Source organism: Ochotona curzoniae, unplaced genomic scaffold (assembly GCF_017591425.1).
Source record: "Ochotona curzoniae isolate NIBS_2020 unplaced genomic scaffold, NIBS_Ocur_1.0 contig_430, whole genome shotgun sequence".
NCBI classification, from domain to species: Eukaryota; Metazoa; Chordata; class Mammalia; order Lagomorpha; family Ochotonidae; genus Ochotona; species Ochotona curzoniae.
The window spans coordinates 13,012,447-13,035,010 of record NW_024466219.1 but is presented as its reverse complement, the minus strand read 5'-3'; the positions used below and the strand labels follow the sequence as shown (position 1 = coordinate 13,035,010).

The following is a 22,564-nucleotide window of genomic DNA, read 5'->3' as shown; positions in this document are numbered from 1 at the left end:
AAGCAAAAACAAATCCAGGAAATGTGCCCATTGTTTCACCTGGATGAAGTGCTACAGTGACCAGAGTTACAATCTACAGCAAGAAGACCAGAAAGACAGGGGTAAGAATAGGGAGACAAACTAGAATGGTTCTGGATGTGCTGCAAAGATTCCGATTAGTCACGGCTCTAGCGGAATAGCTAGCCATCAGCGGACTCTGCCACACTGCCTCATTCCACATGGCTTCAGATTTTGTCCAGAAACAGGTTCCTAAGGACACGAGCAATTAGGAAGTTTCTCCTCTTATATGTATGGAAAAACACTTATTTTAATTAAGATTCAATCTGATTATTCAGTATGCAGCCAACAGTTTTATCCAAGTCTCCTTGAACTGGTGTTTTCATTTTCTATTTTTCTGTACAAAGGACAACTCAATTTGAGATCTGCCCTTCATCTTTCTAAAACAAATTCTCTCTGAAATGGCCCCAAATATCTGATTATTTTTGTTTTACAGATTTAAAATAGAAATTCTATATTTAAGATCAAAAAGAAAAACAATACAAACACAACGTGTATTAATACCACCCAGCTTAGAAATGACAGTACCAACACCAGCTTTTTATCAAGAGAGAAAAATGTTCATAATTCCTGAAATTTTTAATTGTTCTCTGCTACAGTAATCCTGTGGATCTGATACTGAAGTCAGTGCACATGTTTAAATGCATTAGGAATATGAAGAAATACAGAAGAAGTTCCCATCTGGTTATCCTGAACACAACATCTTATTCGTCCCAGCAGCTTCCCAATCACATCAACTCAACGATGTATGCAACCAAGCCTGCTACCCAAACAACCACCAGGAGGGCAGCGTAGAAACACCTATCTAGGACACCAAGGCTGTCAAGTAAAGAATCTTACCTGCTGATTTAGCTGCTCCATGTCCAGCACTTGCTGATGTCTCAGCTCCCCACACCTGCGCTGGTCCCAACCCTGAAAGCGCCCGTGGACTATTTGTAGAGGCTTGTCTCAACGCCCCAGAACACAGGGCAACTTCCTGAGCTTCTGATTTCCATAACACCAGGAAAGGCAAAGAACTCAACTGCCAGATGAAATCATTTCAGCTGAGATCAAACAGCCTCAGACACGCCTTGCCATACACCTGGGCAACAGCTTTCCCAGAAATCTAATAAGTGCCACTCCTCTGGCTGTCCTTCCCTAGTAAACACCAGATTCCATTTTATGGGATTGTTACAAGCAACCACCTCTTTCTTTTAATATAGAGAAATCAACTGGTAGGAGAGAAGGGGGTTGGGTAAGAGTACAAAAGTTGGGTTCCTCCTACATATCACCAACACTCACAGCTCTGAAAAAAGAACCACTTTATCAGGAGGAGATTAACTGTAAACCATGCCTGTAAGGGCTCTGAGACACAGGTGTTGGGTGACTGCTCCTTCACTCTGAAGTGCTTAGGCATTGGGACAGAATCACTGGGGGTGCTGATGCACAGGGAAATGATTCTTGTCCTTCCATTTCTTCTTCTTCTTCTTTTTTAAATGGTTATTTACTTTCACATACTTGAATGATGAGAGAGTTTTTTCCTTCTACTGGTTTATTACCCAAATGCTCCTAATAGCTAGAGCTGGACCAGATCAAAGTCCAGGGGCCAAAAGTTTCATGTAGGTTGCCTACACAAGTGGTAGAAACCCAAGCACTCAACTCATCACCTGATCCTCCCAGGATGCATTAGCAGAAAGGTGGACTGCAAGTGTAGTAGTGAGACTTGAACAGACACTCTGATAAGATATGCAGGCATGGCAAGCGGCAGCCTAATCCACTGAGGCAGCACTTGCTCCCTTGCTCTTTCTTCCAAACGCATGTGTCCTGAGAGGGAGAACTGGGAAGTAGTAGACTAAGGAGCTACGTGAAAAATGTCCTTGTCTCTAGAGAATGAAGTGAGATAGCACTGCAGTAGTTGTGTTTGGCAACAACAACAAAAAAAAAAAAAACGGGGAGAAAGACAATAAGGTTCTAATTCAAGGCTCTAATTCTCATTGTAACTCTTAGCAGACATCACTCAAGTCTTCTCTTGCCAAATTGCTGAGTGGAGTTACCGAGGACTAATATTATTAAATGGCTTTATAATCCACATACACACTAAGTATATCAACCAATGTTTTCTAGTGCAATCATCATAAATTTTAAACCACCTTCCCCATCATCAGAAGAAAATATTTATGCATTCACATTCTACTTCTTGTTTTTAAATAGAGAGACAACATCACTCTCAGGGGCTAGACAATAGTGCTTTGTAAGTGGGGACTGCTGCTTTATTCACCGCTGGAAAAGTAAAGGCAGTGCCAATCAGCCTATCATACTACCACTTACTTTAATGTTATTGGAAGTCCTTTAAGATAAACTTATCTAGACATAATTTGGTACAAGTGACCCAATTCCCATGTGCAGGAATGCTAAGTGGCAGTGATCTTGATCTCAAGAGATGTTAAAATGTGAAAAATGCTCCCCCTTATCTCACCATGGCACAGGATGCATAGTACCTGGTTGGAAACTACAGAAACTGACCCCATGAACTTAGGCAAGAATACAGTGGAAGAGAAATACCTGAGATCCGTGACCTCAAAAATATTTACTTATTTGTTTTCATTGATCAGGAAGAGAAAAAGAGAGAGATCTTCTTCCATCCACTGGTTCACTGTTCAAATACCCACAACAGTCAGGGTTGGGTCGACCAATGTCACAAAGTCAGCACTCCACCCAGGTTTTCCAAGTGGGTGTCAGGGACCCAAGTACTTGAGTCATCACCTGATGAATCCTGGAGTGTACATCAGTAGGAAGCTAAATTGGAAGCAGAGATGGGACTCATCCCATGCACTCCAATATGGGATGTGGGTATCCCAAGCAGTGGTTTAACCCAACACATCACAATGCCAGCCCCATTAGAAATTTTAGCATAAAGACTAACACTGGGGTTGGGAGCCCAGGCTCAAACTTTCCTGCAAGAGTCAGTTGATACTATTATCATCACACTTAGTTAACTAGCTGTGGCTTCGATTCTTGGACACCTCTGGGTGACAAGAAGGAGTCATCAGAAGGTGTCTGGGTGTAGCTGCCACCACATCACCATGATGGAGATTTTCCTTTAAAGTTCCAGAAAGTTTGTATCACACTAGTGCATGCCATTCCAAATATCAGGTTAGGAGACCACAGGCACAGCAAATTGGCTTAAATAAAAACACAACCTTACAGCCATGAGAAGTGAGATCGTTCTGGCACAGAGTTTAAAAATGAGATAATGTAACTGAAAGAATGTCAGTCTTCAGTGTTTTGGATGGAGCGCACTTCCACACACATTAGTTCTGGAGATGCCGTGAACAAATTTTAATGAGAGTCAAATAAAGCATGCTACTGGTAATGGCATGAATAATTGCCAAGTACTAGATCTCTAATTTGTTTTAGAGTTTGTCAAACACTTCCACATAGTCTGTTTCTTGGATCCTCACAAAGATACCATAAGATACACTTGGGGACATATGGGTTTCCCATGAATTATTTCTAATCCTCAAATAAGCAAATAATTTAGAGTGCTCCTACTACAGGGGAACAGGATGGAAAGGAATCTGACTTCAATTACACAATAAGAGGTTGAAGTGGAACCCTAACTTGATTCCTTGGGTTTTCTACCAGGCTCATCCTTGCACAATTATCTAGGGAGCTTGGAACTATAGATAGGTCCACAGTTCTGTTTGCAAGGTATCTTCAGCCTTGGGAAGTCTCAGGTGATTCTGCTACCTAAAGCCTGGAGCCCAAGTAAAACATCTCTTTCCCAAAATTGTATGGAGTCCACTGCACAGACCTAATTGTACATGATCTCCAGATATTACCATGGCAACAAGTGTCTCAACTGCCACATTCATCTCATGCTCTTCCTGGTCAATATACACACATAAGAAGAGAGAGACCACTTAGATCAGTAGACCAGCATTGCTGTGGACTTTTAGATTAAAATAACACCCATTTTAGAACAAAAATGGAGACTAGAAGAGTTTGCAGAATTTCTTTTGCTGAAGTATCTTTATAAATTGACAACAACTTGTAGCTTGAAGATAGAAGAATGAATCAAAGACTTTAAAAAAAAAAAATCATGAACTCAGAGTTTAACTATTTGGTTTAAATTTCTAACATTTGAGAGATGGTGCCCAACTAATCTGCCGACAGCCTCACATTAGCAGGAATAACTACCTCACAAAGCCTCGAAGGGACCCCAGAAGGTAGGTAGAAGTGGCAGAAGTGAGTGTGTGTGTGTGTGTGTGTGTGTGTGTGTGTGACCCAGTCTCGACAGGGTCTAGATCAGGCATGGCAGACTTGAAAGCAAGAGGGGCTAATTTTGAGAGACAAACAATTTTAGCTTCTGGTAGAGAAAAACTATTTTAGCCCTTTCTATAAAAGAAAAGCAAGGGCATCATATACCAGATGTAAAATTCAGGGACGGCATGAGAGGAAAGGGCCGAGGACAAGGTGGGAGGGGAAGCAGAACACAAGACAGACACCATCAGATTCTAATATTAGCCTGGGGAACTGTTTACATTTTGTTGCTAAGGAAAGCTTGGAGCTTTGGAAAATGACCCCAACCCCTATGCTACTGTGACAGCTGCTGCATGGCCCCCACATCCCTGCAGGGTTATCTGCCAACTGCCTGTCACTTGCCATTTCTGTCCTACTGCCTGACAGGCAGTCAGCCTCTTTATAACCAGATGACTGGGTTGGTTTCCGCAGCCCCTGGGAGCATGCCAAAGCCTGAACAGTAGGGCTCAGGGTGACAAGAAGGTTGAGACAGCTGGATTTGGGGTTGTAGTTTGAGACAGACTAACCTCTGGGTTAAACCTTATTCTGAATGTATAAGAAATGGTTAGCGAGTTCAATGAGGAGGAACGGGAGGCCCAGATGTAGGTCTCTACTGGGCCTCAGCCCCCAAGAGTGATATTAAGCACATGGCCCTATGCTCTCAGGCCTCGGCAGTCCCATTGTAAAATAGGGAGCATACCTTCTGCTTCTTTCCGTGACATAAACAAAATACACTGGAGCACCTGGCTTTTCAGGGGAGGAAAAAAGGGACTTTACAAACCCAAGATGGCATTCTTCCTAAAAGCAATAAACTGTTCAAAAAAATCTTTCCTGAGCTATATATACAAAATTGTAAATTACCTAAAATTCTGGGGCTAGCATGGTGGCATATCATACTAATCCTCTGCTTGTGGTGACAGCATCCCATATGGGTACAAATTCAAGTCCAAGTTGCTCTACTTTTGATATAGCTTCCTACTATGGCCTGGAAAAGCAGCAAAGGATAGCTCAAAGACACTTGAAAGAAGCTCGAGGCTCCCAGCTTCAGATCAGCCCAGCTCTGACCACTGCAACCATTTGGGGAGTGAACAGGCAGATGGAACGTCTTTGTCTCTCCCTCTCTGTTACTCAAGTAAAATCAATAAATCTTTAAAAAAAAATTATCCAGAATCCTGAAAATCCCGAATCTCTGACTACTACTTTACTCTTCAATTTCACAGCACACATTCACAAGTTTATATCATAAACAGGGACTGTTCCTGGGCCCAGCTGCTCTATTTCAAATCCAGCTCCTGCTAATTTTCCTGTGAAGTCAGAGGAAGATTGGCCCAGGTGCTTGGGCCTCTGTTGCCCACAGGAGAGATCTGGATGAAGTTCCTGGTTTTTGGCTTCAGCCTGGCCCAGCCTTAGCTGCTGGCCTATCTGCCTAGTAAACCAGCATATGGAAGATCTGTGTCTCATCTTCTCTTTCTGCATCTCAAATAAAGAAAATTTTAACACCCCTCCACCCCTACCCCGCAAAATGAGGGACTATTGTTCTTCAAGTTATTTTTTTCAAGCTCCCTTTTCTCTTTAGTCCCATTATAATACTGTAACTTTGGAAAACACCCCCAGAAAATATTAACATATATGTGTGTGTGTGTTTTACTATTTGGTATCATATCCATTTGTATCTATCTTTGTTCATTTAAAAATATGATAACAAACCGAGTACAGAGCCACAGAGGGAAGGGCTGAGACTAGACTACATGCACCCACTCACCCCCTCTTAGAACAAAACTCTTGAAAAAGGAATGCTAGCTGTGCAATCTAATCTAGTATTGCCTACTCCTCAATTCAAGCACTCTAACTGAAAGGCAAGTGGAGATTTTTCTGAGAGCTTCCCATGGGCTGGTCTTGCTGTGGCGGGTTTTCGAGCCCCATTTATCCCACTACTCCCTAACTGTTTCAAGTTGGACCTGCGAACACAGCCTCCGGAGCTCCAGCACAGCTTCCCAGCAGGATCAAAATGCTCACACAATGAGCTGATTACACAGAAAGCTGCGGCTTCAAGAGAAGAATTAACATCCAGCACGCTCTTTCAGAAGGCAAATTTAGCTGTTTTCAAAACATCTGATTTTTTCCCTTTCAGTTTATACTTGTCTCCAGGGAGAAATTAAACAGCATTAATTCTGTAAAGCTTAAATGATACATTTTGTTTGATCAAATTATTCTCCTGTTAGAAAGCCTTCAGCTTTGAGAAGTTCAAGTTTCTCAGCAAAACACAGGCAAAAATTTGCATGATCTGGTTCTTGCCTATCTTTTCAGTTCCATAATTTCCAAAGTACACCCACTGGCTTTCTTTGGAAAAGACGACAAAACTACTCCGTGGGCATGGACTTGTGGAAAATGCTGCAAATTCTAAACGTTCCCAAGCCCCACTCTGCAGACCTGCTCACCCCTATCCAGAGGGTTGACTACAAAGTGGCTTTGGGGTGACCCTGTTTTATTTTATATAACCTGTTTCCTAAATGCATCTGGTCACAGAATGCTTTTAAAATTTTCTTCCCTCCATCTAATCCTATGTCACATACACTTTGAGAAATGCCGTTTTGAACTTGCTTGGCTCTTCAATTTCCCATGCTGCTTTCACAACATCACCCTTCTGGTATTAGTCATATTAACTCCCAGTTGTCTTTCAAAATTCAACTCTAGTCACCTTTTCTGGTGCCTCCCAACCCCATTCACCCCAGCCCGTTCAGCTTAGCGTCCCCCGCTCTGTGCTCCCACACCATCCATGCATGCCTATGCACAGCCCTGTTTGCCTTCCTCCAGGAAAGCTCCTCAAGGGCAGGAAAACGGCTTCCTGTGCCTGGCTCCTGGCATTCCACAGCAATTTAGATGCCTTGTAAAAAATGTGTATTCCCATTTAAACAACACTGTTCAGATATCATTTTGAAAAATCTCATATTAGAAAAAATTCCAGATTCATTAGTTTCTCTCTTTAGAATATCTGGCCACTTTGAACTAATGTTACTATTCAAATACCAGTTGGAGGTCCCTGTGCTATATTTTAAAATTTTGTTAGAGGGTGAGTGTTGTGGAGTAGCAGGTTAAGCTGCTGCTTAATAGGTATTATGAAAAATCTATGCATGATTTATAAAAATCCTTTTATTAAAATAAGCTAATGTTTTAATTCCATTTCCCCATATCATCTTGTCTAGGCCTTACACAAACCCTAGGACACGCAAACCACTATGGCTTTTAAATTCTGTTCACTTTTATGATTTGGGTATTCTCTTTAACTCTTTTATACTCACCTCCGTTCTTCCATGTTTATAATGGCAAAGGGACCTCATCCATCATGTTGCTGGAATTCTCTTCCTAGATAGATTTTGGACTTATTGACGTCTCTCCACCTCATCTACCAAACTCTGCACCGACAGTGTTGTCACACCGTCCTTCTGCAACAGTCTCCTTAACGGCATCACAGGTTTATTCTCGTTCATTCTTCCTCTGTTTGTTTCATACTCTATTCTAAAGCCAAAATTTTAAAGCTAGACATTTTTTAAAAATTCACATTACTCAGAAATTCTACTCCTACTAAGTATATCCCCAGGGAAAATGAAAAGGTATATATCGAGCAAGTACAAGCACATGACCATGTAAAAATCTGCTCACAGATGTTTATACTAACATTACTCATAATAACTTAAATGTGGACTGATAAACAAACATGGTAAGTTCAGTTAATGGAATGACATGTGGTCATTAAAAAGAATGTAGCTCTACTATATGTATCAACATGAATCTTCCAAACACGGAGAGAAGCCAGTCACAAAAGCCCACACATTGATTCTACTTATATGAAAGGACCAAAATACGCAAATTTTTAAAGACAGAAAGTACACCAGTGGTGGCGGAGGTCTAGAGAATGCAGGAGAAAAGGGCAATGGAGAAATGGGTTTAGGACTTCCCTTTGACATGATGTGAAGGCTCCAAACCAGATGGCGGTGACAGTAGCCCACATCTGTAAGGATGCTATACACCACTATTCATACACTTTAAATGTTAGTTGTATAGTTTGGTAATTACATCTATATAAAGCTGGTAAAGAAATTCTTCCCATGGCTCATCATGGCTTGCAGCACTGGCTGTGCAACCTTGCATTAAGTAGTGCCTACATACTCCTCAGGCCTCATCTTAAACTATTCCTCCTCGATATTTCCTTACAACGAATGCTTTGAGTTTTCCAAAGAAGCGAGCACCTGCCCACACTAGTAGCTTTTCAGCTGTTTTACTTCCTGCTTGCAATTATCATCCCTTCTCTTCATCTAGTTGTTATTTATCCTGCAGACCTACTTTTGAGCATCACAACCTCACATTCTTGGATCCCCAGAAGGGAAACCTTCTGTAAGAGAGATCTTCTGAAATACACTGGCACAACTATCCATACTGTCTTTTTAAGGTTTAGACCTTTTTAAATTTACTTTAAATATTTTTGAGAGACAGATTTACAGAGAGAGAAGGAGAAAGAGAGAGAGAGACAGAACGAGCACCTGCTGCTTCACTGCCCAAATGACTGCAATGACCAGAGCTGAGCCGATACAAAGCTGGGAGCCAGGAGCTACTTTCACATCTCCCACACTGGTGCAGGTTCCCAGGGCTTGGGCCATCTCTGCTGCTTTCCCAGGCCACAAGCAGAGAGAGCTGGATGGGAAGTGGAGCAGCTGGGACACAAACTGGTTCAGATATGGGATGACGGCACCACAGAGCAGAGGATTAGCGCCCTGTGCCACCACACTGACCCCAAGGTATATATCTAGCAAGTACAATTCCTGGGCTCAGTGTTGTGGTGCAATGAGTTATGATGCCGCTTGTAGCCCATCAGAGGGCCGGCTTGTGCCTGGTTATTCCACTTTCATCTCAGCTTCCTACTAATGTGCCTGGGAAGGTAAGAGAAGAGGGCCCAAGTACTTGAGTTCTTGCCACCCACACGGGAGATCTGGATGCAGTTCTTGGTTCCTAGCTTCAGAATGGCCCAGAATTAGCTATTGTACCCATCTGGAGAGTGAACTAGCAATCGGAAGACTAATCAATTGAGCTTTCTCTCCTACACCTTTTCCCTCCCCACCCCACCTCAACCAAGTTCTCTCCTGCTCTGTCACTCTGCTTTTTAAATAAGTAAATAAATTTTAAAAACACAACAAAAAATACAATATTATTTAACATTTGTATTTGTCATTAGTGTATGTTTCCAAAGGGCATATTTGTCTGATGCATCAATATGCCATTTGAACTTATCCGTATCTAGTAACAAACAGCTAGTGCTCAATTAAATATTCTTTTCAGAATGGATATTTTTATTTATTTTTATTGCAAAGTCAGACATATAGAGAGATGGAGAGACAGAAAGATCTTTCGTCCGATGATTCACTCCCTAAGTGACCGCAACGGCCAGTACTGCACCAATCCAAGGCCGGGAGCCAGGAGCTCTTTCGGGTCTCCCACATGGGTGCAGGGTCCCAAGGCTTTGGGCCGTCCTCGACTGCTTTCCCAGGCCACAAGTAGGGAGCTGGATGGGAAGCAGGCTGTCGGGGTTAGAACCAGCGTCCATATGGGATCCCGGTGCATTCAAGGCAAGGACTTTAGCTCCTAGGCCACACCGCCAGGCCCCAGAATGGGCTACTGTTATATTATCAAGTGACTTAATCCAGCAGTTCCTTATCTAACACTCCCTATTTACCTTACACCATCTCTAAAATGCACTCATCTTGACCTGCACTTGATACACAAGATTCACCTCGAAAGTCTTATATATTAATTTATCCTTTTATTCTTACATTTGCATTCTGGTAAGAAATGCTACAGCTATCATGTGTGGTACATAGCAGGTACTCAATGATATTTATAGATTAAACACATTTCATTAAGAAAAAAAAAATGCTACCTTAGTGATCAGAGGTTACAAAATTCCCAGAAAAGAGTAATTATCACTCTAAGTTTCTCTAAATTAATAGTTCATGCAATTAATTATTTAATATTGCAGGCTGATAAAAAACCTGGTTTCTGGGTCAGTCTAGTGGCTAAAGTCCTCGCCTTGCACACACCAGAATCCCCTATGGGCACCAGTTCTAATCCTGGCAGCCCCGCTTCCAATCCAGCTCCCTACTTGTGGCCTGGGAAAGCAGTAGAGGACGGCCCAAAGCTTTGGGACTCTGCACCCGCGAGGGAGACCCGGAATAGTCTCCTGGCTCCTGGCTATGGATCAGCTCAGCTCCGGTCATTGCAACCAACTGGGAGGTGAACTAATAGATAGAAGATCTTCCTCTCTGTCTCTCCTCCTCTTTCTACATCTGATTTTCTAATAAAAAATTTTTAAATCTTAAAAAAAAAAAAGAGCCCGGTTTCCCCATTCCTTTTTCAGACCAAGGTCTTAATGATGAACTCATTTGCCTTCTCTCCACTCGGAAACATTTTTTAAGCTAATGAAAAGATTACTTTGGCATTTCTTTTTTAGATGAGACTAACAGTATCTTAATTACATATTAATTAGTAAACAGACAAACATCAACTGTTCAAGATTGACTTATCAATATTCCCTTGGCTGGATGCCAATTAAGAGAGGACAGCTGTTGGTTCTGAAACCTCTTTGCTGAGAAAGTTGATTTTCTTCAACTTTTATATAAAGAAATGTTCAAAAGAAGAAAAGGGAAGTAGGAAAAGAAGGAAAGGAAAACATTATTTTCCAATTCACTTCATATCCTTTCCCTTCCCTCTCTTCTGAAAATGTATGTCTCAGAGCTTCTTTTTAAATAACAACTAAAAGGTTGAATTCTTATTTCATCTCACAGATGGTAAGATTGCTTGACTTACTACACATTTCATACACAGATACCCACAAGTATGAAATCTCCTTCCTTGGAATATCTGAAATAATATTAATAAATCCACATTTCAATAAGATTTCACCTTTTTAAAAAAATCTTAAACAGGAACAATGACAGCCTTCATGTTTAACTTGATCTGACACACTCAAATGGAGCACCTTCTCTTATTTAGATTCCTTCAAGTGAGAGAAAACAGGCCATTTTCCCTTGGTCACATCTTTCAATGCCTCTCAATTCTGACAATCAAGGAATCTTTCTTAGCTCTGACCTTAAATCTCTACTAGGTCAGTTCACACCTGTTCTCGCACAATTTCTCGCTACACAGATTACAGAGAAGTTAGTCGCTACACTTTCACCATATCATGCCATTCCTTTTCTGTTACTCAAAGTAGCTACAACAATAATCCTAGCTCTATTGCTTCGAGTCTTTTGTCATACTACTACAAACTACTATTTTTCCTGGCTGCAAGAAAAATCCTCATGGATTACCCACAACAAAGCAAAATGCAAAAACAACGCCCGACAAATGTCTCTCTCACAAGACATATACAAGAGAAAATAAAGGTGTGACTATGTCTATAAGAGAAGTACCTATATGAAATAATAATTAAGATCTCTGCCAAACACCTTTCAGAGGCAGAGACAACCCATGCAGTAATCAAGATCTCTTTTCATATTTATTTGAGACTGGGAGGGAAAAAAACCATGTCCACTCTTTTTTTCTTCTGCCTGAAAAATAGAGCCCCACAAATGCAATCACAGTAACCTAACATACCTTCTCTTCTCCCTGGCTTCCACAGAGGAGTCCGTTCCAGCGGAGGCAGGCACAGTGGTGGCTGTCACTCCATTGGCAGTGCTAGGAAGAGGGCGATTGGTGATGACACAGAGCGGGGTGCTAGGAGAGACACTGTCTGCTGTTTTCTCTGCTGTTGAGTCAGCCTGGGATTTGTAAGGGGTCCTGAAATTAAAAAGACACAAGCAGAAAATGAATGCTCAGGGATGCTACACAATGAAGTCCCGGGCCAGAGACTGAAGGGTAACAGACAGGCCTACTTAGAAAATCAGCCTGCTCAGATTTTATTTGCTTATCAATTCCAAGCTCTTAAATCTTTGAACACTATGATTACGCAGTTAATCTCACATTCTCTTCCCAAGGAGTTACATTTTGTGGGGTTTTTATCTATTTGTTTGCCTGAGATTAAAAAACAGAAACATTAGCTATGGAACAAGGCAAGAGAGTGACATATGCAAGGACATTTTCAATGACTTCAACACCATCTGGTCTCCAACCATGCACACAGACAGGGTTTCTCTTCACATGAAAAACACACCAAATTCACTTACAATCAATCTCAGTAGTCACCTGTCCCTCACTTCTTGACAATGGGCACTTCTGTGGGAATCTTCAGTGTACATCTGATAACCATCTTCTTGGATTATCCACAGACATCTGACAAACCTCTACAACCTCAGTATGGTTAGTTCTTGCTCACCAACTGCTCTTCTCTTTCCATGCGACCAAAACAAATACCTAATTATCTACTTCTATAACTGCATAAAGGAGAAACTGAAACAAAAACTGAACAGGATTCTATATCTAACCTTTATAGACTTTTCTGCAGCAAGCTGTATAATTAGATCCATTTACATGAAAACAAGATCTTTGTTTCTTAACAAAGACTTAGGAACAACCAATGGCTCTCCACCCCAAAAGCTATCATTTGTGATGTCACAGCTTGTTGCTGGGGTAACAGATCCAAAATTGATACAGAGATGAGAAAAGCAAAAAGCACGAATGTTATAAATCTGTTTTTTTACCTACTCACAATTTTTGCCAGAAATGTGACAGGTAGTTAGTTATACGTTCACTTTCAAATAATCATATTATTAAAACAAGCTTGGAAGAAATAATCAGATAATACAAAAATCTCAATACTTAGATACAAACACAAATATAGGGCACTTCTGAAGACAGGAGTGATGGCTAAAAAGCACAAACCATTTCTTCAAAAGCAACTGATTCAGATCAAAATGACAACTTATTTTTTTTTCTAATTAAGTGAAAGTTGAAGACAATTACTCAGGCTTACAAGACATAACAACCTTTGGGAAGTACAAATAAAATTAGCCAAAAACACAGCTATAAAAAATTACACTTATCAAGACCATACCTGAAATTTTATTTGGATAATAACACATATTAGCACCTGCAGTTTCTTAGGATGTAAAAATGTTTGAAATCTTCTTCTTCATTAAATTATGTAACAGGTCTTCCGCTATTATGTTGAAAGGTGGTATAATTCTACAGACTGCTGGTAGTAGAATAAGAGCTCTACAACAGGGTTCAGAAGCTGTACATGATGGCGAAGACACCTGGCCTTTGCAATCACCTGGAGATGAGCTGAAACTCATTTAACTGCTCTGATCTCTCATGTATAAAAATAGGAATGATGCCGTAAAATATAGGGTTTTTATGATGACTAAATAAAATAATGTACACAGAACACCAAACGCAGTGCCCAGAATAAAACATAAACTTAGTGCAAACAAAACTGTGACAAAATAGCTAAAGATCTTTGAAATTCACAAACCTGGGGTCAAATTCTGGCCGAGTTCCTGGCTAGCCATGTGACCTTGGACAGATAATTAAGATTTTGTTCTCAATTTCCTCATTTATAAAAAGGAATACAATTTCCTGTACTAAAGCACTGTTTAAGAGATGACCAATAATATAGAAGTGCCTGTGACAGCTGGTATTCTAACCCATATCATTGTCTCTTTTCTTCCTCACTAGAAGGGCCTCTAGATTATTAGGGCAGCAACACATTAGGTTAAAAACCCACATTTCCCAAAGTCTTCCCAGTCACTAGCGGTATCCAATGATTCACAAAACAGTGCTTCTGGAAAATTCTTGGTGCAGGGGAATTCTGCTTTGCCTGCTTGCCCCCCTTTCTCCCTCGTCCTGTCTAGACTGCACTGATGCCAGCTAGAGCTCCAGTACTGATCTCAGACTAGGAGACACCCACAGATACGAAAGCCAGGATGTCAGGACTAGAGTTGCACAGCAGAACTGGGATCTTTCCAAGACTGTGGAGCTACTGTGCCAGCCCTATTTCCAGGCATTCCTTTAAGCCACAATTACTTGAACGTATGCTTACATCTGAGTAAACTAAATCCCAAGATAATTTTTATACAGTGCCTAACCTAATGCCTCCCACGTAAGAGTTCAACACACAGTAGCAGTAATTATCTTTCCCAGTTTCAGCTCTTCATGACTGATTATGTAGCCTGCCTCTTGTCTACAGTGATAAGAGCTAACTATGGTCATGCAACTGGATTTATATGAGGATCTTAATTTCTAAACATAATTATACTTATATTAATATATTATTAATGCAATTATGAATAAAACATCATAAACCTGTGAACCCTGGCCAAAGTAATGGTCATGATTTATTTTAGGAAAAACTATCAAGTAAGTTAAAGTAGCAATCAAGCAATGTCATTGTTGACATTCTCATAGCAATACTATGGTCAGCATTATTTTTCATTTTCATGGTGTCAACAGAAGCAGACATATCAGAAAAAGGGACCATCTGCCCTATCTAAAGGCAAAAGGTCACTGACCACACAAAAAGGATCGAAAACTGCAACTAATGTTGTGTTGCATTTTCACAGTGCCGCTTAGTTTATGCCATCCATTAGATTAATTAGAAACCAAGCAGAATGAGCCCCCAGAACACAGACTGGACCAACACAGATGTCTGTCTTCTCACGCTTCCAGCAGAACTCTGTCACCGGCAGGAATTTATCAAAAGGCTTCAGGTATCTTTTGTAACATGAGTTAGCCCTTCTTCTGATTTGGGTTTGTATGTGTCTTCCAAAAAAAGACTAAATATAAGTGACTCTTACTCATAATTACTGGAAAATTACATAACTATGGGAATATTATTAATACTTAGTATGACTCCTAAATTGTAATCATAATTGATAAGGTGGCTGAGAGATGACAGTAATTATATTAAGTCCATGGTTAAACACCAAGTGCAATGACACCTATCCTTTAATTATTCAATAAGTAACTGTTCATTGGGCAATAAAAGTCAAAGCAAAAGAACCCTCATTAAATTATGGATGTTTTTACAGGAATTCAAGCTTGCTTCCTTTCGTGACAAGGTCTCTTTGCTTCACATCTCACGTGTTTCCAGAGGCTCCAGAAGCCTTACCTGCCATGGTGTACAGATGCAGTAGTGTTTGCACTGATTGGTGTAGAGCAAGAAGAGGCAGGTTGCCACTGGCTGCCCCGAGAGGTAGATGAACCAATGGTAATGGGTGAGGTAGCAGGAGATGAAGTGCGATTGGCTGAAATGTAGGGACTTGTGGGGTCACTACTTCTACCAAATGAAGCACTGAAAAACAGCACACAGTCACTTTCTTCAGGACATGCTGCTCACCCACCAGTTCCCAGCACCACCTTCCCACCCAGATTGTGCATTTAAAAGGAATGCAGACCAAAGAAAGGGTAATTATAACTGGGAAGTGAAGTGATGACTCGAGCCAGAGCTGGGTCCCTAGCAGTAAGCAAGCAATCATCCAAAGGAGTGAAGGAACCACCACTCTTTGAAAGATGATCTTTTTGTCAATCATCCAAAAGATAGAAGTGTGAAGGAGGAGAGATGATGTTTAACCAAAAAGCCAACCAGTAGAATATATGATACAAGAGTTGAAGCTAAGAGAAGAAAATAAACAGGAAACAGCATAATTCTATTAGGAAAAAAAAAATTCCCAAGAAGCCCAAGGCAAAAAAATTCATGCAACCCCAAATGTCTATCTGGTTTAAAAAAAAAAAAAGTAGTGCTGCCAAAGCTAAAGTAAGATCAGAGAATGTGGAGAGGTTTAGAAGAATAGATTTGAAATGTAACCAGAAGTAAAGAAGTCTTGTGAAAAAGGACTTTGGAATTACACTTATTGAATTTAAAGCAAAGATGTCTTTGGAAGAATTGAAAGTATAGAAGCAATACTGTATCAGTGATAAAAGGCAACTTTTCTATCCTAAGAACCCTTTCAATTACAGCAAAAAAAAAAAAAAAAAAAAAAAAAACAGGTTAGATTTAAAAATACCTTTTTTCCCCCTAAGGCAACACTTAGCAAACAAACAAACAAACAAACAAAAAACCAAACTTTTAACTGGCCCAAAACAGTTCCAGTCTAAAGACAAGGGTTAGAAAATGGAAAGTACATTGAAGTTTGGCATAGCTGGTGCAAGACAGCTTTCCCACACTTTCTTTGAAAAATGGTGATGACATGGGATTTTTACAGAATCAAAACATGCTTTAGGGTTATAAGAGAAGAGATTGGGAAATTCAAGGTCTGAAGCAAAGTTGTAGAATGTTTCTCTAGAAGTTCTCACACAATTAAGCATGCTCCCCATTTGAAACGCAGTCTTTCCCACCTCTGTTCATCATAACTTTGCCAAACTATTATCTACTAAACCAATGCCACTCGATCTGTCTCCTGATTATTTGGATCATGAAAATCAACAATCTCATCATAAAGTAGTTCATGACAGGAAACTAAATGGCAGCTTTCTCTCTTTCAATCCAGAACATCATTTTGTTAGAAAAAATTTATGGATTTTTGATTTCAACAAAAAGGAATAATAATATAGATAGGTAGACCAAGGCCTCAACCTTTAAGACAAATAGGTAAGAGCTTTATAAAGGCAAAAACACGTGGCTTGATAATAGATCACTGAATATTTGCATATTTTCAACATACAGCCCTTTCTTACATGATCTATCTGCAGCACTGAAGAAAATTTTAAGGCACAATGGCTCTTTGTTTTATAACTTTTTAATAACTATTTCCCATTATCTGACATTAACTAGTTGATACGAGCCTTCCTGTCAAACGCAAAAAAGTTTTGATCCCAAATAGCTAATCTGGTCACACAGTCTTTGGCCAAAGCCGGTTCCAAAGCCAACCAGTCATCTAGAAAACTACTGAAGGCTATGATGGGGAGAGGTAGCTGGAGGGGTGAAGTGGAAGTGAAGAAAAAACTCAAATAAGCAATGAGAAACAGACTCTTCCTCATCAGCAGCGAGGTTCAAATTAAAACATTAATTAAGGATATCTTGTGGCTTAATGGCTCTGGCAAAGGTGCTCTGCGTGCTGGCTAATATGTGGCAAAGAAAATAATTGCAGAAAAGGGAAAACAGATGAGAAAAGAAGAAGGAAACCCATGTACCTTCTCTGCACCAAACTTGCGAGTTTCTCATCTTGATGGATCTGAGGGCCATTATAGTCATCCAAAAAAAAAAAACAAAACTCAAGTCCCTAAGTTAAGAGGCTTCATTAGAAAACGTCATTAATGCAACAGAAAATTGTGCCCATTTCCCACCCCTTACCACCCAACAGTGCCCCTCCCTTCTTCCCCCCAAAAACACAACTTGCGATGAAAACTACTCTAGTTTTAGAAAAAGGAAAGGCAGCAGCTGGCCAAGGGTGCTTTACATTCAGTCTTGCCCAGAGATTAGAAGAAGTCGTGTCTAACTGAAGATTTTAGTAGGACTGAGAGGATGGAATAAAAAGTCAGGTTTGTGGTGAAAATTTGGAATTAGCTTCCTTTAATTCAGTTATCAAGAGAATAAATTAATTTTGTTAGTCAAGATGTTAATCCCAAGAAATCTAAAAGTAATTCATTTTTGATTCATTTCTGCGGTGATAATTGGATATAAGATGGCATGCAGTTCTGACCCACATTTCCACAGCCAAAGTGGAGGAAATCCATCTGCTGCCCCCGAGAGCCAGGTACCTTTTCAAGTAGGTTGACACGTAGGCAGAAGGAGCAATCGTTTGCGGGGCTTCATTTCCCTTGGCCTCATCCCTCCACAGTTGCCGGGGATAGGAGCCGCTCCTCACCAGGTTCACAGCTGATTCTCTGTGGAGGCATATAGGAAAACACAACACTGTTGCTGCCTCCAGTTTCTGTCCAAAATACAATGCAAACAGGAAAAAAGGGCCTGGCAGAGGAGCACAGCAACATGGCTAAGGAACCAGACTCATCTCCAGCAATCTATCTTCATCTGTCTGATTCCTATACAGAATGAGTTAAGTATTACTGTCTGCTTTCTTTCAAAAATTTCTTTTTTCAAATTTTATTATTTTTATTGCAAAATCAGATATATACAGAAAGGAGGAGAAAAAGAGAGGAAGATCTTCTGTCCGTTGATTCACTCCCTAAGTGACAGCAACGGCCGGTGCTGAGCCAATCCAAGGCCAGGAGCCAAGAACTTCCTCCAGGTCTCCCATGCGGGTGCAGGGTCCCAAGGCCTTGGTCCATTCTTGACTGCTTTCCCAGGTCTCAAGCAGGGAGCTGGATGGGAAGCGGGGCTGCCAGGATTAGAACTGGTGACCATATGGGATCCTTGTGTATTCAAGGCGAGGACTTTAGCTGCTTAGCCACGGCACTGGGCCCTTCTTTCAAAAATTTCAAAGTCAAATGATTTCAAAAAGTACCAAACTCCTCATGTGAAGTACCCTTAATGGAAGAGCTGTCAGTCCCTGGCAGCGGGCTATGTGTAAGTCAGGAAAGAGGGCCTTGGGTAAGAGAGGTTGTCAGGGAAAGAGGTACTGCAGAAGGAGAAAGGAAAGAGGCCTTGCTGGAACCTTCATGAGCATCAGAAATGCAGAAGCATCAGGAAGGTGTTGTAGTTGCACTGCTGATTCACAACTGGTGTCTTAGCAAAACAAGTTCTCACTCTCCGTACTCCACAAGGCTGTACAGGGCAGCCCTTTTCAAATGTTAATATTAACATATATACTATTTATACATTAACATGAATGTGTTTTAATATTAATATTTATACATATGTGTCCATGTGAGTATATTTGAATCCGTGATGGGGTTTGGTAAAGCTGCAGATCCTAATTTAGCAGCTCTGAGCTGGAAGCTAAGAGTCAGCAAGTGTACCACGTTCCCTCCTGCACCCCAGAGACACCGATAAGGCTAGCTGGAGGATTCCATCTAGAGAAGAACTGTTCTAGACCAAACCCTGTCCTGAGCGTGGCAGTACATCCAAATCCCTACAGTCATTTTAACTTCTTCCTAAATAAACATTATTAACAATAGCCAAAATAACCCAACTATTATGTAGGTCTGGCATTGTTGCAAATGGCATGTTTCAGTCCCAAATACTCCACTTCTGATCCAGCTCCCTGCTACTGGCCTGGAAAAAGTAGCAGAAAGTGGCCCACGTGCTTAGAGACCCCTGTCACTCACAGGAGACCTAGATGAAGCTCCTTGTGTCTGGCTTTGATCAGGCTCAGCTTAGGACACTACAGCCATTTGGGGAGTAAACTAAGAGAGACAAGATCTCTCTCTAACCCTCTCTCTCTGGCTTTCAAATACATCTTGTTAAAAAAAAAACTATCATTTTAATTTCTTCATCTGTTTGATGGGAAACACTTAAACTGTATGTACTTACAAATCAGAAGTGAGTTACTGAATTAATAGTTTTAGTGTTTATTATGTGCTAAGCACAGTGGTAGGCACTGTGAACAATGGAAAAGTACACAGACTCTACTTCTGCAGAGCCTGCTGGTGAACTGCACCTAAGCCACAGCCAGGTGAGTCAAAGGAAACTTCCTAAAGACAGGAACGTCTAAGCTGAGGTTACAATTTGAAGGGCAGAGCAAGGAAATAAGGACAGGGAAGTAATGTAAACAGGAACAACAAACAACCCATCACATGCTCAGGAAATTCACAGAAAAAAAGCAAGGAAGACTGAGGAGATGGCCAGACCCAGCAAAGCAGAGAGGGCCACTTCCAGCCTGCACTGAGGTTACCTGTTCTCCTTCTCTTCAACGTCACTTGTGCTGTTGAGCCTCCGGGATGCTAGTGAACTAAAATAGCTTCGATTTTCTCTCTCCTGTAAAATAAGAATCAGGTATAAAGCATGGGGAACATACAATATTGACACGGTAAAAAAAAACATATTGACACGGTGTAAACACACTTGGTGTCCAAAAGCAGAACTTACTGTATCTATACAATCTTATCTCTGGACTCAGTGTTAACCTCACTTCCAGCAACACTACAGGTTAGCATCAAATGTTTGCTCCTGACCCTCTTCCATTTAAACCTGGAGAGTAGGGAAATGGTTCTCATGGGAAGTGTCAGGGTGATCAACAAGGAAAATAGCAATGCTCATGCCATGGAGCTGCAGCTTTGCCAAGACAGAGAGGGGGCTGCGAAAGGCCACCAGCACAAAGAACCATCTCTAGTCTCCAGCAAATCTTTTCCCTAAAATGCCACTTCCTGAGGGACACCCATGACAAATATACATGGTGCGGGGTGAACCCAAACAACATCCTGTCTCTCTGTGGGTCTTCCACAAATGCAAGACAACACAAGAGGACCCTGATGATAAGAAAGTCTGACCTTGAACAAGGGTACTAAACGCGCCCTGCAAAATCTGGAACCCAAAGTGAAGAAAACAGAAACATACTCATCTTGCGTGAATGCACAGGTGAACTATTTGTGAAATTAATCTGAATATAATCCTGCTAGTGAAAAATAGCATGTATTTTTTTCCTCTAAGTGCTGGCTTGCCTGAATTTTATTCAATTCTGAGCCCAGCTTAAGGAATTTTGTTTCCAAACATCAAAAGATTAACTTTCTGAACCTTCTAGGTTATATTCAAATTTTCATGCTTCTGTCCATTGTTTTGCTTGGTAGCTAAGAAGAATGAAACCACAGTAAGTCAAAAGAAGAAAGCTATTTTTATAACTTGTTTCCCCTCTCTTGGCCAGGTAAACAAAAGCAAGCAAACAGCAACTTGCTTAAACTATCAATGTACTTGCTCTCTTCAAAGGTTTTGTGCATCCAGAATGAACTCACAGGGTTGAAGGTACTTTCATTTGCTCCCAAGATTGAATTTTCATGGAAGCAAACTGCCTTGAGAGTCCCCCATTCCCTGCCGACATGGCACCTTTTCTTTGTTGTCGAGCAGAGCAGAAATCCGCGGGCTTGACGAGGAGCGATGGATGGAGGAGCCCCGGTCCCTTAGCGCCTCCCTGGAATTGGCGCCCTCACTCAGCACGTTGTGGCTGCCAGTTTTTCTTAGTCCCAGCCTCCATGAAGAAGGGGATTCATCTTTGGGCTCTTCTGACTTATTAAAAAGGCTGGAGGAGAACTAGGAGGGAAGAGACAAAGACAAAAATTAAAAACAAAACACAGGTCCCGATGCTTCTTTTCCAGCGTGTCTGTCTTCTCCACACTTAACTAATTGCAGAGAGGCAACAGACAGTGCTAGAAGGATGACTGCACGGTCACTTTCCGCCAGTTCTCCCTTCCTCGCCCAGCAGAGGCTAGCAACTGCTGCAGGCCCTCCTCCCTAGGCCAGCAAAGCCTCAGAACCTTAACACACTGCTCTGACCTGATACAGCTCCTGCAGGAATTAAATGCTATCTGCCCTCCATCTGCAGTTAGTGCTACTGTAAAGACTCAGGAGATGGTGTTCTGGCAATACAGCTTCTCTTGACTCACTGTGTCACTGAAAATAAGACATTTTACTTCTCTAGGTCTCAACAAGCTTATCTATACAACGGTAATAATAAGCTTAATTCTCCTTTAGGTATGCTTATTTTGGATGTATAAAAACCAAGAAATCAATGAATATGAGAGGTCGTCAATATTCCTGAAAAACATACTTTATGAGTTGGCGATCTGGCACAGTGAATTAAACTGCTGCCTGCAAGACCAGCATCCCGTATGAGCACTGGTTCAAGTCCCAGCTACTCCACTTCTGATCTTGCTCCCTGCTAATGCATCTAGGAAAACAGAGGATAGTCCAAGTGCTTGGACCCCTGCCACTTATTTGGGAAATCTGAATGGAATTCTAGGTTCCTGGCTTAGGCCATTGTGTGGATGGGGACCAGCAGATGGAAGATCTCTTCCTGTGTGTCTCCCATTCTTGCTCTGTGTCTCTGCCTTTAAAATAAATAAATCACTTTTTAAAAGGATTTATTTATTTTTATTAGAAAGGCAGGTCCACAGAGAGGAGGAGAGACAGAAAGACCCTTCATCCACTGGCTCACTCTCCAAATAGCCACAACAGCTGGAGCTGAGCCAATCTGAAGCCAGGAGCCAGGAGCTGCTTCAGGGTCTTCCACACAGGTGCAAGGCCTTTAGGTCTTGGACCATCCTACACTGCCCTCCCAAGCCACAAGTAGGGAGTTGGGAGAGATATGGAACAGCTAAGAGATGAATCGGTGCCCACATAGAATCCTGGTATGTGCAATGTGAATATTTAGCCACCGAGCTATCATACCAGGCCCATGAGTCATTAAAAACA

General features: G+C 41.2%; 1 protein-coding gene across 7 annotated transcripts in view; it reads right to left on the bottom strand.

The window, feature by feature from the left end:
• PPP1R12B (protein phosphatase 1 regulatory subunit 12B) overlaps nucleotides 1-22,564 on the bottom strand; it is a 205,877-nt gene that overhangs the window by 112,293 nt on the left and 71,020 nt on the right. For 2 of the 7 annotated variants that reach the window (XM_040985445.1, XM_040985444.1), the window contains exons 10-14: nucleotides 21,200-21,403; nucleotides 20,055-20,137; nucleotides 18,022-18,147; nucleotides 15,434-15,616; nucleotides 11,983-12,165 (exon numbers count right to left, since the gene is read on the bottom strand). In XM_040985445.1, the coding sequence (XP_040841379.1) occupies nucleotides 11,983-12,165; nucleotides 15,434-15,616; nucleotides 18,022-18,147; nucleotides 20,055-20,137; nucleotides 21,200-21,403 (779 nt within the window). Of the gene's footprint in view, nucleotides 1-11,972; nucleotides 12,166-15,433; nucleotides 15,617-17,454; nucleotides 17,496-18,021; nucleotides 18,148-20,054; nucleotides 20,138-20,981; nucleotides 21,404-22,564 lie in introns of those variants that run through there. The other 5 variants (XM_040985446.1, XM_040985447.1, XR_005884468.1 and 2 more) reach the window with 4 other exon arrangements.